At 45.8% G+C, this 24496-nt stretch overlaps 2 protein-coding genes across 2 annotated transcripts; one reads left to right on the top strand and one right to left on the bottom strand.

Annotated features, from left to right (window-relative positions):
* The first annotated feature begins 629 nt into the window (after positions 1–629).
* On the top strand, positions 630–3323 carry LOC130384190 (tubulin beta-1 chain). The gene is made up of 4 exons (XM_056592291.1): positions 630–754; positions 1679–1787; positions 1868–1978; positions 2091–3323. Exons 1-4 carry the CDS (start codon positions 698–700, stop codon positions 3149–3151), a joined length of 1338 nt encoding a protein of 445 aa, XP_056448266.1. The 5' UTR covers positions 630–697; the 3' UTR covers positions 3152–3323.
* Positions 3220–5396, bottom strand: bcl2l16 (BCL2 like 16). The gene is made up of 3 exons (XM_056592292.1): positions 5219–5396; positions 4431–5119; positions 3220–3958 (listed from the first exon to the last, which is right to left on the bottom strand). The coding sequence occupies exons 2-3, from the start codon at positions 4917–4919 to the stop codon at positions 3830–3832; spliced, it is 618 nt and encodes a 205-aa protein (XP_056448267.1). The 5' UTR covers positions 4920–5119; positions 5219–5396; the 3' UTR covers positions 3220–3829.
* Positions 5397–24496: the final 19100 nt, after the last annotated feature.

Here is a 24496-nt window from a genome sequence, read left to right as displayed (position 1 = left end):
TATGACCTAGAATTATGGTTCACATATTGGGTTTTGTAATAATATAATAAACACTAATAGTTAAATAAAGTATGCAGAATTTGAGAAGGAACACATCAAACATGTTTCTGGTTGTAGTGACTCATTAGAGTCAGATATTTAGGGTTCACTGTGAGGCTGTTCTATCTAAGAAGTGAGCTGCATTTTGTCAAGAGGCAAAACGTCAGACTATCAATTAATTCTTTAAGAAGCCACGTGGACTGTCTGTGGGTCATTGATGGCATATCATATTTTCTTTATTAAATGTGTTCAAAACAACGTGCTCATCATTGAAATGCTAATCTGATAACCGTGCAAAAAATCAGCTATAACCGTGCGAAATCCTGGGCGTATGAAGAGTTTTTCGCTGTCAGAATTCAGTCTAGCCACGCAGGAAGTAGCACATGTCTCAAGATTAACCGGCAGTCACACGTTACAGATCTACCTGATTGACAGTCGGGAGGGCCAATGGCGAAACCCCACTCAACCTCTGATTCGTCAAAAACACCGCCGGTCAACTAAGTCTGTGAAACACAGCCTATGATTAAGCTACATTTGGTGACACGGTATTTCGTGGGCGGGGTACAGGGCGCATATAAATTACAAGGGAGTCCTTTCTTTCGCATTCAAGAACCACTGTAGTCTGTGTAGCGTCGAGACGTCCTTACTGCCAGACAAAATGAGGGAAATTGTCCATCTGCAGGCCGGCCAGTGTGGAAACCAAATCGGTGCCAAGGTAAGTAGATTGATATTTTTCGAAAGGATATCATTGTTTCTTACTACCTTTTTCTTTATTTTAAGAATTCTCGAATATGCCAGCTCTTTGTGTGCTTGTTAAACCACACCCAGCGATTTCCTATTCAAAGCACCATATGCTTCAGCTAAAGTCGATACATTTTAATAGAATTGTCAATCTTTCACATTTGGGAAATACACTTTATAAGATTTTGAGTCTGCTATAAACGATTCACAATTTCACCGGTAGTCGGAATTGGCGTAATATGTATTACACCCACACTATTTCGCCAATATATATGAGGGATATATCTATTTTGCTCTTTATATTAAAAATACCTTTTCGGTTTAATAAGATTTAACCATAAATTGAGATTAACCACATTTTCCTGGGGTTGTCTCGGCCTGCTGCAATGCGTAAAAAGGATGCGCCTTTCTATTGAAAGGGTCCATGTTCAATAAGCTATTAACTGTTTACATATTGACTCAATAGTTTATCGTAATATTTTAAAAAAAAGTTTAATTTAATTTGGGATTGATCGTTTACTGTCTGACCCAAGAGGCCTAGCTATTCTTTTTGCCGCGTGAACGCGCGCGCGCGCCTGCCGCACCCGGTTTTTCCCGGCGGATGGGGCGGTGCTCCGCTTGATGACGTTTCAAATTAAGAGCAAATGGCGCTCAACCAATTGGGGGGATGGCGCGCTTTTGTATGTTTCTTGGCGCGGGAACTAGTTAAGAAAATGTATTTTTTTTTTTAAAAAAAAAAGGAAAAAAAGACCAATGAAGTTATGCGACTTGGAATCGCTATTTTGTCGATGCTAATATATGTTGCGGTTTAATGAATGCATTAATCCCAGAAGGGGCAGTAACTGCATGATTAACTGATGAAACTAGACAATAGGCTAAAGTTGGTTTCTGCTTGTAGTTCTGGGAAGTGATCAGCGATGAGCATGGAATCGACCCAACTGGCACATACCACGGAGACAGCGACCTGCAGCTGGACAGGATCAACGTCTACTACAATGAGGCCTCGGGTAATTAAAGCAATGTCAAATTGGTAACGTTAATATACTTTCTCTCGTCTGTTGAGCTCTAACTGTTTCTAATCTATTAGGTGGCAAATACGTCCCCCGCGCTGTTCTGGTCGATCTTGAGCCCGGCACCATGGACTCTGTGAGGTCCGGTGCTTTCGGTCAGGTCTTCAGGCCAGACAACTTCGTTTTCGGTAAGCAGTTGTCTCAAACAAATTTCTGGGATCATTTGAATATATGATCTGTATGATCAGCCTCTGAGAGCATGGTAGCTGACTGGCTGTATATGTTTCTCCATTGTGGCAGGCCAGAGTGGTGCTGGCAACAACTGGGCCAAGGGTCACTACACGGAAGGTGCCGAGCTGGTGGACTCAGTCCTCGACGTGGTGAGGAAAGAGGCAGAGAGCTGTGACTGCCTGCAGGGCTTCCAGCTCACACACTCGTTGGGTGGCGGCACCGGCTCCGGCATGGGTACCCTCCTCATTAGCAAGATCCGTGAGGAGTACCCCGACCGCATCATGAACACATTCAGCGTGGTGCCCTCGCCCAAAGTGTCGGACACAGTGGTCGAGCCCTACAACGCCACCCTCTCCGTCCACCAGCTGGTCGAGAACACAGACGAGACCTACTGCATCGACAATGAGGCTCTGTACGACATCTGCTTCCGCACCCTCAAGCTCACCACGCCCTCGTACGGCGACCTCAACCACCTGGTCTCGGCCACCATGAGCGGCGTCACCACCTGCCTGCGCTTCCCCGGACAGCTCAACGCCGACCTCCGTAAGCTGGCCGTCAACATGGTGCCTTTCCCACGTCTGCACTTCTTCATGCCCGGCTTCGCCCCGCTCACCAGCCGAGGCAGCCAGCAGTACCGCTCGCTCACCGTGCCCGAGCTCACCCAGCAGATGTTCGACGCCAAGAACATGATGGCGGCGTGCGACCCCCGCCACGGGCGCTACCTCACGGTGGCCGCCATCTTCCGCGGACGCATGTCCATGAAGGAGGTGGACGAGCAGATGCTCAACGTGCAGAACAAGAACAGCAGCTACTTCGTGGAATGGATCCCCAACAACGTGAAGACGGCCGTGTGCGACATCCCTCCCCGTGGGCTCAAAATGGCCGCCACCTTCATCGGCAACAGCACCGCCATCCAGGAGCTGTTCAAGCGCATCTCCGAGCAGTTCACCGCCATGTTCCGCCGCAAGGCCTTCCTCCATTGGTACACCGGCGAGGGCATGGACGAGATGGAGTTCACCGAGGCGGAGAGCAACATGAACGACCTGGTGTCCGAGTACCAGCAGTACCAGGACGCCACCGCAGAGGAGGAGGGTGAGTTCGAGGAGGAAGGCGAAGAAGAGCTTGCCTAAGAAGTGTCTTTGTAACTTTGTTTTCTCGTTCTATGATGTATAATTTCCTGACCTACTCAAGTCGGTCTTTCCAGTGTTCTTGTTTTTTTTTTTTCTGTCCCTTGTCGTCCTGTTTGTACAGAAACTACATGTTAATAAAAACGTTCTTTTACAGACGGTCTTGGTTTACCTTCTATACTCAGCCTGCGGTCAAAAACATGACGCAGTGTATACCTACACTGTATATAAAGTGTGGTGTGCTAGCTTATGGATTGGTCTGCAAAATCATGTGCTAGGCATGGTCGAACAATTCTCTAGATTAGTTCAGTAAATCCAGTCAGTGCTAGATTTGCATCACATGCCTTAAAGCAACATTTGACCGGCAGCATATCTTTCTGGTTGCATAAGTAGCCTGACTAGTAAACCTGAGCTAATAACTACAGCTGAACGCATTCCTAATTCTTAACGGTTGAGTCCTGACTGAAAACGGCAGGTGATGTCACAAAATAGGCCATGTGCATCCAAACCATGTCCTTGAACAGACCTGAGTAATGCAGTTTAGTGGAGGTTTTCTGACATTTTACTTGAGATTAACACTCAAAGCATGAGCACAATTCCCAGAGTTTGTAACATGAATGTGGTAAAGTTGAATAAAGAAATGGACAGATTCCCATTGTGTCCAGAGGGTGGCAGTGTTGGTCAAGTTATCCGCTTCCAGAAAACGTAGGAGAGGATGCTGGTGGCAAGCAGCAGCAGAGCCCAGCAGCACGCGCTCTGCACCTGACTCTCCAGGTTGGTCTTGGGTCCGAAGCGTGTCACGAAGCCGCTCTGACGAGAAGATGATCAGTGCGTTATATATACACCAAAATAATTGCTGAAATGTTATTGACGTCTCATTGTTAAGAGTGACATGTTATAGCACCAGGTCTGAGTGTTATTAGCTGTTATGAAAATCTGCCTCTCCTGACATCACAAGTGGGCGTGTCCACCTACATGTGTGCTGGATAGATCAGTCTACCAGCTTACCCAGTGGATTGTACCAAACGTTGCTCATCTATCCGTCATATATCTAGGTGGACACACCCACTAGCGATGTCATATTTAAAAAACGCCTTGTAATGGCTAATCACACTGACACCTGGTGGTATAATGTCCCCTTTAACGATGGTTTGCTCTCATAAGGTAGGCTGAACACACAACCTATAGGCCTACAATCATTGTTCTCATGGACTGTGGGTTTTATTGTGGGTGAATGAAATCCAATGAATCGAACGAGCCGAGGTGGAGGAGGACGACTCACCCATCCCCCCTTGTCGCGGATCTCGGGGCACACCACCCTCTCCACGTAGGCGCCCACCGACTCCTTGAGCTCTGGCAGGACCCCCTGCATGCCCTGCTCCTGGCAGTGCAGCGCCATCTGGCCCGCCAGCACGTACACGGACAGCACGGCGCTCCACGCCAACTCCCGCCGCCGGCCCCCCGCGCCGGGGGACACGCCGGGGAAGAAGTGCTGGTCCAGCATGGACATGAGCAGCGGCCACGCCGTCGTCTCGCTCACGTTCCGGAAGACGCGCGGCCAGCGGCGGAAGAAGATGGGGAAGCGCAGCAGGAGCTCGTCGGCGGCGTAGCGCAGCGCCGCGGCGCACCGGGACAGGGGCCGACCCACAGCGCGCCCGCCGTCCAGGCCGCCCGCCGTGACGTAGGCGATGTAGTCGTGGGCCATGACGTAGCCCTCCCTCACCAGCGGGTCGGGGCTGTTGAGACCCGGACTGACCTCCGCTTGACACATGGTGCACGTCTCTCTCTCTCTCTCTCTCTCTCTCTCTCTCTCTCTCTCTCTCTCTCTCTCTCTCTCTCTCTCTCTCTCTCTCTCTCTCTCTCTCTCTCTCTCTCTCTCTCTCAACGGTGACAATAGTTGATTTTAGTCTCTCTGTTTACTGAACAGCACTGAGCGTCTGCCTGTCTGTCACCCCATGCTCCCATCTGTAACTGAAGAGAACAAACAGCAGTGGATTAAAAATGGGAACATGAGTCAAACTGCAGTTTAGTATTCTGTGTACACATGATCAACAGTGACTTGAAACTCACCAAGATCTTCCATGATGAGAGCAACACCAAACGGTAAGACAGCGGTGACGCGGACTGACGGACAGAAGTGACGTCAGCACGATTAACCAGGAGGTAAACAGGGGATCAGAGCTCCGAAGCAGCGGGGAGCACGAGAGAAGAGTGAAGCAGAGGAGTGTGTTTGGAGCAGGGAAGGGTCACTGCCCCCTTCCCATACTTGCCCTAAATATATCCTTGTTGAAAATTGACACTGATCTCCCACGTGCCGGCAAGCACGCACACACTCACACATAAACAGAGACACACACACACACACACACACACACACACACACACACACACACACACACACGTAACCCAGTTACACACTCACATTCACTCGCATCTCTATTCCAAAGGAAAAGTGATTCAGGATCAGACTGGTTCCTTCACTTAGACCATTTACTGTCACAGATCTCATCAAATCAATCTTATCTTCATGTCTTCCTTGTATAAATACTGGTGGTAATGTTTGAGGTCAAGTATGCAACCATGAAGTTTCTTGAAAGCCATCAAACAAATATCTATATTATGTATTATTATTATTATTAATAATACTATTTTTTTATAATATTTATGATAACAAAAAATAATAAAACAAATTCTAAATATACCTGTTTTTTTCTTACAATGTGTATTGTTACCAAATAGTAGTGAATGCAATTGTTTCCAAGGCTGGATGGTTTCAAATAGCTTTGTATTAAATGCTGATTTCCCAGAGTAAATCTAGTTTACACCTGAGGGTGCTGATCGATGTCAGCGGGGGATGCGGGGGTGATCTTTAAGGGGTTTCTGTCAATTGTAGTCTCGCCATCTGTCTGCATTTAATTTCATTATTTTTTTAATTGGCCAATACTTTATTTCACCACTTGGGAGCGATGGTGTGTTACTAAGAGACCTATATGAGTTGCATTGTAGGAGAATTAATCGCCGCTTATTTTAGGGCAACGGATATATTTTTCATAACTGGATCAGTGATTGCTTTCAGTTTCAGAAACTTGTTAGTAAACTTTCCCCCCAAACCAACCTCGTGAGGAGGAGTTCTGTATATTTAAATTGGCTCGCTGTGTGTCAACAACCTAAACAACCGCTCTCTGTGTATTTTGCATCTCATGTGTGCAAGTGCCATTCAAATAGGAATGTGAATCGGAACTTAAACATGTTTTAATTACATCGAAGGGCCCCGCGACTATGGAGTGTTTTCCTCCGTGCCACAGCGAGATCAAATAACACTTTTGAGTGCATGCTCCAGAGGAGCCGTGTTCTCCTATAAGTGTTTTTACCCACTTCCCACAACGTTTGGAGCAGTCTCTCGGGAATCGAACCAACGCTCAATGTATGGAATGTACTGTCTGTAGTTAACGCGCTGATTTACTGCCAAGCTAAGACATGATCAAGTGGCGCCATTAGAGGCTGCGTGTGCTCTCGCGCCATCTGGCACATATACATTGTGCATGGTGTGCATGGGAGAGTACGAGAAGCCTCCAGAAAGCTGCATTAACATCCTAACACCCCCCCCCCCCCTCCACACACACGTACACACGCACACACACACACACACACACACACACACACACACACACACACACACACACACACACACACACACACACACACACACACACACACACACACACACACACACACACACCAAAACCTTTCCATACAATTTTAATTAGAAGTTCTATATAGTAAGTGTTTAAAATGTTGAAGAGCGTCCCCACGGTCTTATTTATGGACGTGCCAGCAGGTTGGTTTAGCTCAAATTATGGTGTTAGTACGGAAACCTCATTTTTTAAATGGAAGCATGTCATGTATCGTATGGCTATTGTTTTGTAGGTTATACCCTAATTAAAGACATACAAGGTTAAATGGGATAAAAAAAAATACCACAAACTCTGCATTGGTATTCCTTCTTTTGAAGGTTTCATTTGTGAAGCTACACAATTAGTTTAAGGTGTGGTGTGTAGAATTTAGTGGCATCTAGCACTTGGGAAGAAATGAATAATATTCCTGCATGTTTTGATAAGTGTATTAGTGAGTAAACATTGTGTTTTTTATTTCTTTAGAATGAGCCCTTTTATATAAACATAGAGAGCGGGTAGTCTTCAAAGGAGCCGGCCATGTTTCTCTCCTATATTTCTACCCTATTTCAGACAATATAACAGAAAAAAGGCCCTGCAGGTGGTGCGTTTTTAATTATTATACTGCGATCAGTTTTATTCAGTTAATTGCAATCAGCAACCTCACCGCTAGGTGCCAGTAATTCCTGCACAGTTCACGTTTAACGTACCATTACACACACACACACACACACACACACACACACACACACACACACACACACACACACACACACACACACACACACACACACACACACACACACACACACACACACACACACACACACACACAATACAGTCTACTCTAAGATTACGCAAGGGGAAATGAGAGTTGGCTATAGAAGCATCAATGGCATCTAGATAACATCCATTCTGTAAAGGTTGAGGTTTGGATGTGGTGGCCGGCTGAAAGTAGGTCACTTGATAAGGACACACAAGGTGCTTACAGCTGCTATTTCAGTGGCTGCAGTGCATAAACCTATTTGACTTTTCCCTCTTTTGTCCTCCACTCAAAAAACAATTCACATGGCTGTGTGTATCAGTTCATTTCTCATGATTATCCTCCACACTGAGGCGTTTTGTCAGGAAATGTCACAGTCATACATACAATATGGACACACACACACACACACACACACACACACACACACACACACACACACACACACACACACACACACACACACACACACACACACACACACACACACACACACACACACACGCATGCAGCCCCCACACCAATGAGCACACACTGTGAATACATACAGATATATATAACTCACACATATAAACAATGCACATGCCCGCAGCACAACCCAACCTACACCCAACCACTAACTCACAATTACACACCCTCAAAACCATCCTAACTCTCCCCAAGTTTGAAAAACGAACTCCTACCAACAACGACACGACAGGGATGTAATGGGATAAGAGGCTGTTTGTGAATGAGCAGAAGACAAAGGAAAGGCTTTTATGAGGCAGGAGCCAGCGGATGGATCTGAGCTCGGAGGCCCAGCATGTCTGGCTCCATTATCGTATTGTAGAGCAGCTCTCAAGCTCAGGAAGTGGCTTATCAACGTCTCCGCAGCATGCTGGAGACCACTTTGCAGTTATCTACCAGCGAAGGACAGAATGGAAAAAAAAGAAAGAAAGAAAAAGGAGGGACTTAAAGAGCAAGGCAAGGTGAGACACAGGAAGGTTGAATGAAGCAGAGATCCCCCTCAACGCACGCTCTTTTTCCCGCCAACCACAAAACTTGTAATGGCGGAGGCAGCGGCAGAACCCCGCAGCCCTTTGTTCAGGTTCCATCAGGCCCTCAGCAGGGAGGGCGTGGGCAACCAGAAGAGGAAATTGCTACGAATTTGTTCGTAATTTAAAACACCCGCATCCAACACCCTGGTCCGACACTCTCCCCTTTCCCTCTGCTGTCCACCTGGTTCCCTTCCTCCTTTATGTCCTACAGGCACAGCAGCTATCCCTTGCCTATAGGCTCCTAATGATAGCCCTTCTACGGTCCATCTTTCCTACAGGCCTGGATTGACGCAAAACGATCGCTGGGCCTATTTACCGTTTGGACCAGAGGTGACCCAGTATGCGTGGACCGCCTGCCCCCAACCCTTCTCACAATTGCGGGTATTGATGCGCCACTTTGCCGCCCACCCTCCTGTGTCCACCAAGGGTGTAGTGATGAAGTGGTTTGTGTCGAAAATTGGGGGACCCCCCTTGTGCGTTTGATGGCTTTCAACGATTTCCCCCCCCCCCCCAGACTTTGTTCTCCTATTCATCCCCGAGCGCTACAAAACCTTTTCTGAGGACTTGTGACTCCCCGAGAGATGCTCGCTGTCGAGTGGCTCCTCTGTTCCCCCGGCGAACGCCCTTTCCTCGGGGGGATGGATGAAGACAAAGTGGGAGGAAGTGTCTCACACAATGCCTCGCGGAACAAAACCTGGGCCACTCTCAAATGTCTGTTATTAAAGGGCTTATCGGGTTATTGTGTTTTGGTTACAAGGGGCAATTTTGGCTGGATTTGATTTGAGAGATATGTGTTCCTGAAGTGTCCAAGCTTTGCAAGGACAATATCTGCCATATTAAATTGAACTCGGAGGTGGCAAAAGGTTACCTCACGTTTGTGTGTGAAAGTGTAAACGTGACTTTTTTTCCCGCTCATCTCAGTTTATTGTACTTTAGTCTTATTTTAACTTAGACCCCCTTTCTTTATTTTAGCTGAGTGTCATAAAACCCCTAAAATGAAACGCATGAATAAATAAGCTGAGCTAAGAGCAGCGGATTTGATTAGGAACCAGATGAAACCAGAGACTGCTGATGCAGACGGACCGGGCCAGGCCTACTTCAGAAAGTCAACTCAGACAGGACTTGAATGTGCTGAACACAAGGGTTATGGGCCGGTGGGGTGGGGGAAGCATGGATTTGCAATGAGGTCCCCTTGTATTGACGTTTTATAAGAGAAGGTACAGAGACATGCAATAATCTCGATCCTCTGGTCTGACTAATAAGCCCACACATAAATCCACTAAACCACACAAGACATGTGATATTAACATAAAACTGAAAACATAACTTTCAGTTGGAGGGCTACAATCAAATCCCCAAACGTGACACTATTTTTAATGTCAGACCCACAAGATCCGCGGTGCAATTTGAAAATAAAGGAATAGAACAGGAGATGCAGTTGTGGTCATCGATGTGAAGGAGAGAGAGTTGGATGGAGGAGGAGAGGGAAGTGGAAAGGAGGAGAAAGGTGGTAGGAGAGGTGAGGAGAGAAGGTGAGAGAAGAGAGAAGGTGAGAGCGAGGACGAAAGAGAAGAGAGGAGAGGTTGAGATAGAGAAAAGAGGAGCGAAGAGTTTGAGAGAGAAGAAATTAGGAGAGGGGCAGATTGATAAGGACAAAGAAGAAGGGTGGAGAGAGGAAGTGCGAGTGGACACAGAATTGAGGACTGCTGGCTTGCCACACCACTAACCACTTCTCACCCTCTAGAGTATGTATCACTCAAACGCTACTCGTCTGAATAATCAATCGGCCTACCTCTTGTTTACAAAACAAAAGCCCAACCCCCATAATTCAAGCCTTGAGAAGATGTTGATGGAGAGCGTGAAGAGAGGAGGAGAGTGCACGTAACAGATACATATATACTGATATCAGTGGCCCTTCCCTCTCACACCCACCCACACACACACACACACACAGACACACAGCCAAATGGAAATGGAAATTAACATAAAACGCACTGACATGCACACATTTGGTTAACAAACTTTACACACCTGCTCTGTTTCTCACTCTCACATTTTTGCATCGCTTTTCTGAGATAATAAGATTATTAATCTATTTTTGTCTGGCAGACAGTTATACCTCCAACATTAATGAAGGCATTCCACAGCCGCCATTACCCAAGTAAAATGCTTTTCCGGTTTCTTGCTCCCACTAAGCGTGTCGTACATGGGTTTATAGTATTTTAATTGGTCTTGTTTGATAAGCATTCCTAATACATACAACATTAGCCTTAACCCAACCTAACCTATTAAGATAGTTTTGAATATGTTAATTGCCAAACTGTCAAACAAACAATGTGATGTCAGTATCATAACAAGAGAAATAACATGAAACCTACAATAGGCTACCGCTTAATTTTAGAAAATGACTCATTGGACTGCATACAACACAAAACATACGCAAGTTGTATAAATAGATATATCGTTGTGTGAAACGCATATTTGTAATGCTTTGATTGTCCTAAGCTTCAGTTGTAAATCGCTATGGATAACAATCTGCTAAATAACGAAATTAATAAATGTCCAAACTCTATGCTCCCTACAGGACCGTATACTGTAGGAACATAGATAATAAACAGATGTAGCAGAGTTTCCGGTTGGGGTCGGCCGGTGAGGCTTTCAGTGTTTTAGTGTGTTGTTGGACATCAAGCTGTTCAAACACGCGCTGGATCAGAACCAGGGCTAAAGGTGGGTTGGGGGTGATGCCAACTGGCCTGAACGCCCTCGACCTGAACCAGACAAACACACCTTCAGTGGAGGGGTAAATGGTGATGGAGTGAGTGACTTTGGGAAGCCAGCTCTGTCCTCTGAGAGCCAGAGAAATATAACCCTGTTTAGATACTCTGCAACCCTTCCAACCCAAACTAAGACATAACACATATCTGTTTTTTGCTCGATTCATATTTTATTGTTTCATTACATCTATGTATTTTTAACCCCATCGAATTATTTATTTACTTATTTTTTATTAGTTTTTTTGCACAAATGAGGCCTGAAATTCAAGCATTTCTTGGCCATTAATTACTGATTCCTATTGTTCTCTTATGCATTCCACAAATATATGTATAACATATATATATATAATATCCCAGAAACTTGATTTAAAGGTCAAGGTTGCATATTGTACATTAGCTCGACATTCCCTCATTATCTCCAACACCTCTGTTCAGAGAGATCAAGGCAGAACAAAGAATCCTCCTCTTAGATATACCAGTTTTTCTTCAAACAAACCGAAACAACTTCAATGCTGAACTACAAAACAACTTCAACACTTAATTGCAAAACTACCCAAACACTAAATTACAATACAACTTGAATATTAAACTACAAAACAACTGTAAAACCTCTCAAGTAAAAGTGAACACTCAAATTAACACTAAAATTCAAAACAAAAACGTGAAAAGTAGAATGCCAGATCTACTCGAAAGCACCCATGATACAAAAAATCTCGTGCACAGATATTGCTTTTCCATTAGCACTGTGGTTCAGGTCAGCCAAGTTTATACGTACAGACCAGGGCCAATCTGGGTCTGCTGGTTCTACATATAAACTCATATCGGGTACTGAGATGCTCTGTGCCTGCTCGCTAGAAGGGCATCCAAGCTCGAGTTCCTTCCTGTGCGGTTACCCGATTGAATAATACGGGGAAAGAGTAATTCCTTCCGTTTGATGTTAACAGCTTGAACCTCCCAACATGTGATCACATGATCACGAAAGCAAACCGTTCTATTGCTAAATAATGAAATGGAAATGCAAATGGAGGCTGTGCTCCGAACCCATGTTCTTAACACCTGCTCCAATGATAGAGTCGACACAGGTTCACACAGAGTAATGAGCAGAGCCAGGGGTCATTTCAAGAGTAAGTACAGACTTGACCCGTGGATGTTGTTGAGTCCTGGGCTTGTTTTAATGTTTCAAAGTCGATGGCAGTGGAGCTAAGCAATACGAGTGGCTGTTTGCTACAGAGTTATATTTGGAACTATAAAATGAATGGCCATGTCCTTTGTTCACGTGACCTGGCAAGGTGTGCTTGCATTGCCTCACAGCTGCAATAGCGTTGGCAGAAAACTCTCACTTATTGCAAGGAGTTTTTAATATCTTAAAATGCATGTGTTACCAGCGGTGTACGTTAACTAAGTCACTCTTTCAGTACACTTATTATAGCTCAGTATTCATTTTTAGCATTCAGTATTTGGTGAGTTTGTGTACCCCTTTTAGTATAATAATGAGCAGCTATATGGAAAAAGATTGTTCTTTCCTGGACAATGTGCTGTAATGGGAAAACTATATGTGGTCTCAGTCACAGGCAGTTGCAGTTTTGCTCTGGAAGGATACAGAAACAAATGTCAGGACATTATAGAAACACAGGAGGAGGATATAGAACACACAAGTACGTCTCAAGTGATCGTATACAGCTGGGCGCCAGGGCGGAGAAAGCATGGTGGGGGTCTGTGTGTTGGGTGCCGGTGGTCCTCGATGTGGAGTAGGGGGCCTCTAGGAGCGGGTGACGAAGGGTCCCAGCCCAACCGAGGGTCAGACCATGGGGGGAGGGGACGAGGTGCTGGCCCCTCTCTCCTGCTGGCTCGCTGGACTCCAGATGGACGCGTTTACGACCAATTAGCACGTTAGCCTCACATGCTAGCTTCATTATTTTGTTCCGACATTTATTATACGTACGATTATTAGAATTATAATATGATTGGGTGGACACTTCTATCAAAAGCATATTACAATTTTGTGATCACATACCTACTTAGTATCGCTGTCTCCGGTGGCAAATCAAACCCCAAACCCTGGCGGTGTTAGTACCTTGCTCTAGCAGTTGATCTAGACGGAGAATCAACCCCTATCCTGGCAGTGTTAAGGCCTTACTCTACCAGTTGAGCTAAATAGAACTGCAGGACGATTATTATCCCTTTAATGAGTGCAGTCATTAGGAGCTGACTACAACTGTGTTGTTTTCCACAAGAATCAGAGCTGCAGTCCCAGTTGAAGCAAGCAGAATCGGAGACGGCTCATCTTGTTTACGAGGATTCTACGGAGTCGTAGACGGAACGGAGCCCCTCCATAAAGCGAGCAGCTCTACCTCCACTGCTCCAGAAAACCAGGAGAACACACAGGAGGCGTAGGAGAGGAGAGCCGGGGAGATTTGGGCTTTCTACGATGTTAAACCACCAGAGCTCAGCAGGGACACAGTGATTATGCCAGGGGTGTCCTGTTACAGGGGTAGGGGGGGGCGGTCACAGTCCTACGCAGGAATGCAGCTCTCGCCATCCCTTCTCCTTCTCCCTCTCCATCTAATCGCTCCCTCCATCACTGGCTTGGCCTTTTCCTCACTCCCTCCCTGATGGTCCACTTCACTCGGCTCATAAACAACAACCCACACCACCCCGCCGCGCCACCACATCTCCCGCCCCCCATGACCGGCCCCCCCCCTTCCACACCTTCCCATGTCTTCTACGCTCTGGGCTGGAGCCTCCGGTGGTGCTGCCGAGGCGGCTCTGTGGCTGCTCCCCCATCCGGCTGCGTCAGACCTTTCTACCAGTAATTAGACAGGGGACCTCGACACAGCAAGACATCTCCCTAGTTCCTCTCCCATCTTTTGGAGACGTTTTTGGGGTGGGTGGGGTATTGGTTTACCCCGCTGAGATAATAATGTGCTCATTCCACAAACCTCTAAACAAAGCCAAGGGTTCTGTGTATGAGAAATGAGACATCTTTGTTGCATTGGTTGTGTTGGAAAGCCACCCAAAGGAGCACAGTGGGAAAGAGGAAGCGAGACATCTGTACAGCAGATCATCTTCTCTGTGAACAGCTTGGCAACACTGCTATGTGTGGCTAATGAAGGCTGAGATAAACTCAGGTAGGCTAGGGAAATTGTCTAGGTTAGCAGAGCTAGGAAATTGATTTTTGAAGTTAGGCTAGATAGGCATTAGTTGTCTTTGCCGTCTTGGTTAGCTAAGGATGGCTCAGTCGAATAAGGCTAGGGGGGATAATGTTTCCCAAATCTGGGGACGGTAGGGGCTAAGGTTGGCTTTCTTTACCTAGATTGGCTATGGCTATGGCAATGGCTAATGGTTAGGTTTGGCTTGGTTTGCAAAGGAAGGCTAAATGCTGACCTTGACCTCTGTGTTGTGGGAAGGGGCATGAAGGATCCATGTACCGTAGGACATGTGTTCAGCACAAGGGTGTCACTTTGTATTGAAAAGTGGTGCGGGGATAAGAGCTCAGATGAACAACCTTCTTTAAGCAGATGTAGCAAATTTGTTGCAAATGTAGGCCATATAATGATGGGATTGTTATGAGATCAGAGTAGATAATGACAGTAAGTAAAAACATTTATAAAAGGTGAATCAAAAGGGCAAAGCTTAAACGAGCACAGACCCAACTATGGAATGTTACCCGCACAATTAACAGTCGTCCATAGGCATCACAACTTCACCAAACATTTCAATCAAACAATGCAAATATATTACAATCAAATTTTTTACAGTTTTACAGGACAAAATCTGCCATTTAAAAAAGTGTTGGGGACCCATCACCAGTTTAAATGACACTTATGTTGAGTATGATCTGTTGTCTCCTCATGAAGCCTTGGCCTGTGAAGCTTATAGCAACCGTCCATCCTAACCAGGGAGTAAACACACACACGTGTTCTCCGAGTCGGCCGGGTAGAACACGGAGGAGAGACCAGGGAGAAGTCTCTCCAGAGATCACTACAGATGGCACACACGCACACACACACACACACACACGCACACGCACACGCACACACACGCACACACACACACACACACACACACACACAGACACAATGGGACATCTAATCAATTAGCTCCTGACCTGCTATCACCAGATCCCTTTCAGACGAGCCATGACATCATTGCTGTGTTCCGAGCCCATTGACCTCTGACCCCCTCGGTTAGATAAGCTTGGCTGAAACCGAGAAACGTCCGCAGGGCTCTTTGATCTCCCACCCGCCCTATCAGGGAGCTTCAAAGGCCCGTCACATGTTCGGATTTCCTTGTGGAAGAGCTCCAAGGAAGAAGGAACAAGGCGTAGGAGGTTCTGTTAGATTCTTTCTGATTTCAAAACCTACGGGTGAAGAAACTTCCGGAAAAAGGCTGAGGGAGCAGAAGTAAGCGGCGGTACGTTGTGTGTGGTCGGACGGTTGGGACAACAACACAACCACAACAACCACACTCCTGATAAGATCACGCACCGCGGGTGAAGAGCGCATGATTTGGGGGAATGTTTATGAAGATCCATGAGACTGTGTACAGAGAGCTTCCTCCCCCTCCTCCTCACCGTCTCCCCCATTAGCCTCTCTCTCTCTCTCTCTCTCTCTGTGACTCGACCGACTAAATCGTTTATTGTTGTTGTTGTTGTATCCAAGATGGCCGCCGGGAGAAGCCAAGCTGCAGTCAGGCTCCCTCGTTATCCAGCCAGACATCTTCTAAGTGGCCGCACGCCGGCTCCACCGCTCTTATCTCTGCTCTCCATGGCTTACGCAATTAAACCAACAAAAAAAACATGCTTCAGAGTGTGTAGCCATGCATGTGTGTGCTGAGCTGGTCTTTGTGCGTGTATTCTCTCTCTCTCTCTCTCTCTCTCTCTCTCTCTCTCTCTCTCTCTCTCTCTCTCTCTCTCTCTCTCTCTCTCTCTCTCTCTCTCTCTCTCTCTCTCTCTCTCTCTCTCTCTCTCTCTCTCTCCCCTCCTCCCTCCCTCCCTCTCTCTCTCCCTCCCTCTCTCTCCCTCTCCTACAGACACAGCGGCCATTTGACGGTCCACTTAGGTCCAAAATAGACCGAGTTAACCTGGAGCCCCTGAGTGGACGAGCATTACAGAAAAAACATTCTAATGGACAGAAATAACTGTGTGCACTTTGGGTGAAAATGCCCCATACTAGCCTAGACACACTTACACAGTCCATTGACATACACCCACACACACTATACAGTTTGCAGCATATACAAGAATACACAGACTGGATATATGACACACACACTTAGACAATAACGGCACATGCAGTAAACGATACATACAGACTAGACCCACAGCCCTATGTGCACTAGAACAGAGTGCCCATGTTTAGGATATGCTCCATCTAGGTTAGCTGGAGATGAGCAGAATAAACGACTGAGGCTTGAAGACAGATAGACAGCAGAGATGAAGGAGTGTCAGATCTCTTATCTCCCACCACCACCACCTCCATCTCCTACCAGCAGACTGAGGTTCAACGGCGATCGACAAACCAAGAGCCCAGGTGTACATAGACGAGATGTTAGCCTTCCTCCACACATTGGCTCAGCCTGGAGCACTAGATTGCTGAAATCCAAAAAACAGCCAGTTGCAATGCCGAAGGGCGTCTTCTGTAGAGTTTGGATTAAAAGGCAATGCTTGAGGAGGGTTTATTTTAGATAAACATTCACACCCGAGTCAAATCAAGTCATTCAACTACTCCAAACACTGCAGACAAAATGGTGCCGAAGCTGTCACTTCGACTGTCAAATTAAGCCGCTGAACATAAGAGTCTAACAGGCTAATTGGCCCCAGGTGATTCTCCACCTGTGAACGCATCACATTTAATCATTTGTACAACCTGACCTGACTAGCTGATACCTGACAGCATGACTGTATGTCTCTCTCTCCTCCTCTAACTCCTCCAACTTCATCTGCCTCTTCATTGGTCTTTGTCCCTTCTCTATCACCCAATAATATATTCATTGTTTTCCCACACACACATTATTGTCCCACGCGTCTGTGGGAGCTTCTCCCTCTTTGCTCCTCTTCCTCTATACTTCTGAACTCTATCTCTCATTATCTTCCTCTATTTTCTCACCCTGCCCCCCTCCTTTCAACACACACACACACACACACACACACACACACACACACACACACACACACACACACACACACACACACACACACACACACACACACACACACACACACACACACTCACACACACAAACACACAGCAGGTGTGTGGGTGCTGATAAGCGGTGGTTGGGGCCCAGAGGCCGAGGGATTGGGGCCCCTGTGGGGGACCTGCCCGTGGCCCTGCGTTGGCATTTCAGTGGAGGGGTGCGTAGCCAGGCAGGGGGCGGGGGTGCTGCGGGGTGGAGGAAGATGAGGAGAGAGCCGACCTGCTAATCATAGGAACCCTCGGGCCTCATGCCCCGAGGAGGGTCCCTTGGGAGATGAACCCCCAACGCTCCAGGCGCTCTGGCGTCGGGGGCCGACCCACTCCCTGGAAAATAATACCGCCATTGTCTGCCATGAGGGGCCCCTCCTGTGTCAAGGGGATGACGCACCCACACACACACACACACACACACACACACACACACACACACACACACACACACACACACAGGTGACATCGGCAACAGGGTCTCCACCGTAGTGACCCCTGTCCACCGATAGCTCTGCTGTCGTATCTTTGAGGGAAATGTCAAGCCGACGCAGTGCACAGCATGGAGAGATACTAGACAATACACACACACTGTGGTCCCTGGATGAGTCTGTTTGAGTGACAAGCCTGACATCCAGATTTTGGGAATGAAAGTTGCAGGTTTCTATTTGCAAGAATCTTTCTTTGGTATGGCGGTAAAATCACGTTCTATTTTGTGTCGGTGGAGACGGGACACATTTTCAAGACATTCAGATCTTTTCAAATAACAATCATTAAAAAAGCAGAGGTCTTGTTTGGTATTAGATGTAATCTTAATAATTTTGTTTTTCTGAGTTAGACATTCATTTTCCTGATGGTTCTCCACTTCAGAAGGTTGCTAAACGCAAATACGTGGGACTTGTAGACTTGTCCTGACGTGTCCTAAGCACACGGATCATTGTTTCATGTACGATACACTTAACTGGCTACCAGGTCACTTAATGAGACATTTTCATTGGTGGCTTTTAGTGCCATTTAGATTATCATATTCACTCAGACACACTCAACCACCTTTTTTTATTGTCCCTAGAATATCCCAAAGAATTTTGAGACGTGCTTTCAAGTTCAAAACCCTTCAAACGTTCAAAATGTCAAAGTTCATCAGACTGGAATAAATTGCCTAATTCCTTCAGATCGATTACTTCTTTTCATGACTTCAAGACTTCTTTGCTTGTTCACCTTAAATCTACTTGTTGTTGATTTTTGGTTTTATTTACCTTCACTTTTAGTTCATAAGTAGACACAGTAATTATTTGGACCACTCATACATTTTATTTCTCATAACATTTTTGTATAGTGTAGGATGTTGGGAGAGCCCTTTTGTTTATGTCCTTGCTGAAGGAACTATGTTGATTGTTTTGTATTGTTAATTGTTAACTTCCCCCTTGAAAACAAGATGCTGCATCTCAAGGGGTTTATCCTCTAACGCAATATTGAAATAAATATAAAACGTAAACATGAGACACTATAGCCTGTGACTACTACATGCTTGGTCATAAATGCTTGGCTCCTGAAGAAATACAGAGCCATTCATCAACCGTTTCTACTCTGTTTATATTCCCATCCTTCTTTCTAAAACTGCTGTAAGATATCGCCATCACCTGTTCTGTGATTCTCTAATCTGCTGACCGAGACTGCCAACGTAAAACTCGGCTACTGTTTGCAAGACACAAATGAAATTACGAAAAAAAAAAAAAAAATCGTAACTTTTCATTTTGATGGTCTATCCTGTGTTGTGTTTGTCTTTTGGCAGGCATGGCCCCTGTAGGACCCCCGATGGGCCCCTGATGGGCCAGCTCTCTACAGCGGAGGGGTTCAGTTCCAGAGCTCCGGCTCAGCGTGTTCATTAGAGAGAGCCGGCCGGGATGATGTGTTCACGTTTAACAGCCAATAAGGAGAGCAACAGAGCCATTTAAAGCTCCACCCTTCTGGGACAACACATGGTTAAAAGTCAACTCGCCTTTCTGCTGGAAACCTCAGAGTTTCCTAGGAATAGCTTTGCTTCGGCGTTGGGTGGGGTTACGTTTAAGTGCAGAGTTTAAGATGGTAAGGTTTAGGCTTGAGTCAAGTACATTTTTGGTAAGGGTTTTGATGTTGTCAAGATCCACGGGGATCGGGGGCTAAATGAAATGTATCGGGGGGGCTAAAGAGGTTGCGCCACAACACTCAGCTTACAAGTGCAGAAACAAATTCATGTTGTGATCATATCCGACGCATCACGGGTGTTATCTGATTGGCTCTAGGGTCGGGGACTCCTACCGTAAGAACCAGACCTTAAGTGCATGGCTGCTATTTGTTCTGTTACATAATATAAGACCTTCAAGCTGATTTGGGTCAGACGAGGGTTTTAATGTGTGTCCTTTGAGTATCTACCAGACCCTACAAAATAAGTGTACAAACATGGTAACAGTTTACATACGAGTACAAACATATCATATATACGGTACATATGAAATACCCGAGTCTAGTCTGAGACACAGCATGCGAAAACAAACAAAATGTGTGGATGATGTGCTATATTTACTGTAGCCCTTATCTGGCGCCGTAGCCATACCTGGTGGTAGGGGGCCGTGGTAGGAGGCAGGCAGGGCCGTGACAGCGCGTCGAGCATTCAGAGGACGTTTCCCCATCGCTCTGAACGCTCAGTGACCACTTCATGGTTTCATTTCATTTCAGTGGGGCAGGGGAAGGCGGGCGGAGGGGGTGGGCAGCGGCGGCGGTGATATACGACCACAATCCGGCGCCCAAATTGGACAAATGAGGTCCACACCTCAGAGATGGGAAAGACCTGGCCAGCTTTCCGATGAATGAGCACTGTGTGTGTGTGTGTGTGTGTGTGTGTGTGTGTGTGTGTGTGTGTGTGTGTGTGTGTGTGTGTGTGAGTGAGCGAGAGCGTAAGAAAGAAACACAGACAAGTTAAATATGTACAAATATCCAGTGTTTAGCTGTGTGTATGCAGACCTATAAATGGCTTTTGTGCGTGCGCACTCTGTGGGAGCGTCGGTTTCAGCAAAGTCACGCAGGTCCGTACACTCCACCAGCCATTGGGTGTCCGTGCGTATGCAGTGTTTATGTGAGGGCGAGAGAGAGAGAGGGAGCGGGAGAGATGCGCGGGGGCTGTTGCATCTGCTCCTCATTAAAGGGCGTTAATGAACGCACGTGCGCTCCACCTGGTTTCTCCGAGGAGGGGGCATGCAGGGAGGAAGGAGCAGGGGTTGGGGGGGGAGGTAGAGGGACAAGTAGGGAGCTCTGTACGTTTGCTCTCTGGTCTTCCTTGGACCCTCCTTTGATTTACAACAGAAATCTCAAATGGGTATACGAAATGATGAAGAAAACTCCCCCTTCATCACATCAATTGTATTTTGATTGTTCTCCAATCTCCCTCGCTCCCTTGGTGGAGGATGTGATGAGACCTCTCAGCCCCCCCAACCCCGAATCTTTCCTGACTTAACAGCCACACAGTGGAACATCAGCTTCTACCATAGCTGCTTCTCAATGATAACTAACGTATGTACGTCCCTCTACTTTTAAAACCGATGTACTAACTCATTTTGAAAATCGTTCTCCTCACCTTTCGCCAACACCTGGGCTGCTTCTGGCCGTCTGAATCTACGTTTCTTCAATTTGATACAAATGTCATAACTCATAAAATACTTAATTCTACGTCTACCTTAACATTTAGTCATTAAATAGCACTTATTTTCCAAAATGTAAGTATGGCGGAGGACACTCAAGCAGACGATCCAAATTGGAGCAGCTACAAGAAAAGGTTAAGTGCTGCACAACCTAGCTGATCTTTATTTTGAAATGGATTGGATGCACAGCACACTATTTCTTCTATTTCACTCCCATTTAGATTCTGCGCTTTTTGGATTGTTCTCAGCAACACTTGCTTTGGATAAATGCTGAATGACTAGATGTAAATGTATGTAATTTGTCTCTGGGTCTCTGCATTTATTTCTGTACGTCACTCTGCATTTTTCTCTTCTTAGCTCGGTTCTGAAATGTAACAGAAATCCGCTGTACCATAAAATATATATGAAAAGTAGACCCGGCCAAAGTGTGTTTACTTCATTTAAAAACATTTCACTGGTTTGTATGTCAGAGTCCTGTGTGTAGAAACGAGCGATATAACAGCATTCTACGTGTAACATGTCCACATGTACACATATGGGAGGAGTTGTGGTTCAAACAGCATTCTACATATAACATTGGATGTTAATTGAATATATGAACATTTATATTTTGTTGGTGTGTTGCTTACATTGAGGGTGATGTATTGAGTCAAAAGTGTAAAGAGGCATATTCACTGGGACTGTAAACATGCCAATGCTGCCTCAACACGTCCATCCCTCTACAGACACGTTGTCATGAAGACTAACATGTTGACAGAAGACTATTATGGGGTGTTTCAAGGGAGAACCGAGGGATAGTGTGTTGAGCATTGCAGATACAGAGATAATACTGATCTGATCGACGGCAATTTGTCTGGATTTCTGCCGCATTTACTTCCATTTGATTGTCATTGAGCAGATGCTTTCATCCACTGTGTATTAGTCATCTCAGATACACGTCATTAAAGAGCCGTCAAGGGTTAGGGGACATTTGCTCTAGGATGCTCAAGGATATCAGGGACCAAACCCTGAACCTTTTAGGAAAGATTCTGAACCCCCTAAACCACTATCATGGCTCCTTGACTTAACTTCAATTATATGGATCTCATCAAATCATATAGATAAAGATTTCATTAATTAATAATACTTTATTTGATCTCTTTTCATATGCCCTCCATCTGTCCCCTGTGTGTTTGATGCGGGACTCGGAGCAGCGCTACAGAAACTATATTCGTCAGCAGTTGTCTAAGTGTACTGGTTTTAAAGTTGACTCCATGTGTAATCTATATTCGTTTTTGTCCTTTGAAATAAGTCAGGCATTAATATTCAACACGCAACGATCAGGGCAAATTAGACCCTGGGAATTGTGAACAAGAAGAAACTAATTAAGGAATTAATTTACAAACATTTCATTTGGGAAAAAGTAAGTTGCAATGGGGAATTTGAACACCCGCCTGCTTAATTAGTTACTTAAATTAATATGAAATATGCACTGTCCAGTATTAATGGCTCTCTGCCTGCATATGTTAGTACTGATGTACTCTGTTAAACCACACAATAACCTAGTTAGTTAAGCAAGCAAACAGGCTAGTTGAGGGGGTGCGATAACACAGGGGAATATGCAATCACAAACGGCCATCTTGTATGTATTTATTTATAATCAGTTACATGTTTGTTAAAAAATTGGATTAGAAAGTTATTGCTTACAGATATATATTATTGTATGTTACGACACCTATGCCTGTCGGTATAGTACCTACACCCCCTGCAGGTATTGCCTCGTTGGTCCATTGTGTGTCACCTGTACAGGTTCCTCATTCTGTTCACCGGGGTTCAATGCGAACATCTTCCAAGTTCTCGAGTTTCATTGTTGTTACTCCCCGATTCTGTTTATCTCGAATTCCTTTGCTTCCCTGTAATTTGTGTAGATAATAAACGTGATGATTTGAAGAGAGTACTGGCTTCAGAGTTTGTACCTGTCCTTCTGGTCCAGACCTTCTGGTCTTCGGTTTCTCTCTGGTCTGAGCAGATATATGTAACTCACGTCATGTTATGAATGGAAACAAACATAATATTAAGCTGCAGATATGATAGTAGGCAGGCCCACACACACACACACAAACAAACGCACGCGCACGTCATACAGACACCAACGCACGTAAACACGCACATAGACAAATTGACAAATACTAAACCCTTCACGACAGCTCTCCTCTAATAGCAGACCTTACGTCAACCTTTGCAGACAAACGAAGGGTGTGTGGTGTCGGAGGTAAGGTGTACGTGTTATTGGTCGGGGGGAAGTGTGTGTGTGCGTGTGTGTGTGTGTGTGTGTGTGTGTGTGTGTGTGTGTGTGTGTGTGTGTGTGTGTGTGTGTGTGTGTGTGTGTGTGTGTGTGTGTGTGTGTGTGTTAGTGTGTGCGAGTGTGATAATGTGTGTGTGTGGGTGTGTGTGTGTTGGGGGGGGTGGGGGGGAGGGGGTCGCAGGCAGTGTTAAGTCAAGCAGAAGCCCTGAATGTTGCTAATTTATTTACAGATTTAATTAGACGGATAGAGGCTCCCAGATAGAAGGAGGAGAGAGATGTTGCCAACGCTACAGCTCTTTAATTACGGTGCCGGGCTCTTGATCCCTGCGCTCGGCTGTCTGGGGAGCCAGTTAATTAAAATCCTCATTATTTTACTTTTAATTAGTTCCCCCCTCTTTTGTTTCCTTTCACCATATGGCCGTGTTCCGTGGTCAAATTAACGTAATTGAGCTAATTAAGCCGATCACTTTAATTATTCAAAGCGTTCCGATTGGACAAGAGAGGGAGAGCACCCCCCCACCCCACTCCCCCCACCTCGCCCCCTCCCCGACATTCCTGCGTGAGCCTTGGAGTCGCAAAGGCTTTTCTTTGCTTTCTTTACTCGTTAGGCCGTAGGTTTGGTTCCCGCGCTGAGATCCAGCTAGCTTGGCTAATTTCACCCCCATTCCGCTGAGGTGCCGTCTGTTTACCGTGAACAGAAAACAGCGTGGATCACGCGACGTTGTTATGTTCCGTCGTACTCGTAATGCTGTTCGAATGTGTGCTCGTAATTAGCATCTCGTTAATTGCCAAAACTATCTCCTCAAAAAATGCTTAAGCTAGCAAAAATGCCTTGAATAGGAAGACGGCTAAATGGGTTCCTAGCATAGCTGCGCGTTAAATATATGGTATTTTAATGTCATAGTACAGCACTGACATTCATATGGATTAGAATTTTTGAAAAGTGTGGCCTTTGTGGTG

This window comes from Gadus chalcogrammus, chromosome 6, assembly GCF_026213295.1.
Source record: "Gadus chalcogrammus isolate NIFS_2021 chromosome 6, NIFS_Gcha_1.0, whole genome shotgun sequence".
In the NCBI taxonomy this organism is placed as follows: Eukaryota; Metazoa; Chordata; class Actinopteri; order Gadiformes; family Gadidae; genus Gadus; species Gadus chalcogrammus.
The sequence above is the reverse complement of the archived record's forward strand: the minus strand, read 5'-3'. Positions and strand labels throughout refer to the sequence as shown.

Bases quoted from the DNA above. Each gene is read 5' to 3' on its own strand.
- LOC130384190 (XM_056592291.1), top strand. From the start codon at position 698: ATGAGGGAAATTGTCCATCTGCAGGCCGGCCAGTGTGGAAACCAAATC. The intron at 755-1,678 runs GTAAGTAGATTG...TTCTGCTTGTAG, and splicing joins GAAACCAAATCGGTGCCAAG to TTCTGGGAAGTGATCAGCGA. The intron at 1,788-1,867 runs GTAATTAAAGCA...CTAATCTATTAG, and splicing joins CTACTACAATGAGGCCTCGG to GTGGCAAATACGTCCCCCGC.
- bcl2l16 (XM_056592292.1), bottom strand. From the start codon at position 4,919: ATGTGTCAAGCGGAGGTCAGTCCGGGTCTCAACAGCCCCGACCCGCTG. The intron at 3,959-4,430 runs GTGAGTCGTCCT...TCTTCTCGTCAG, and splicing joins TCCGCGACAAGGGGGGATGG to AGCGGCTTCGTGACACGCTT.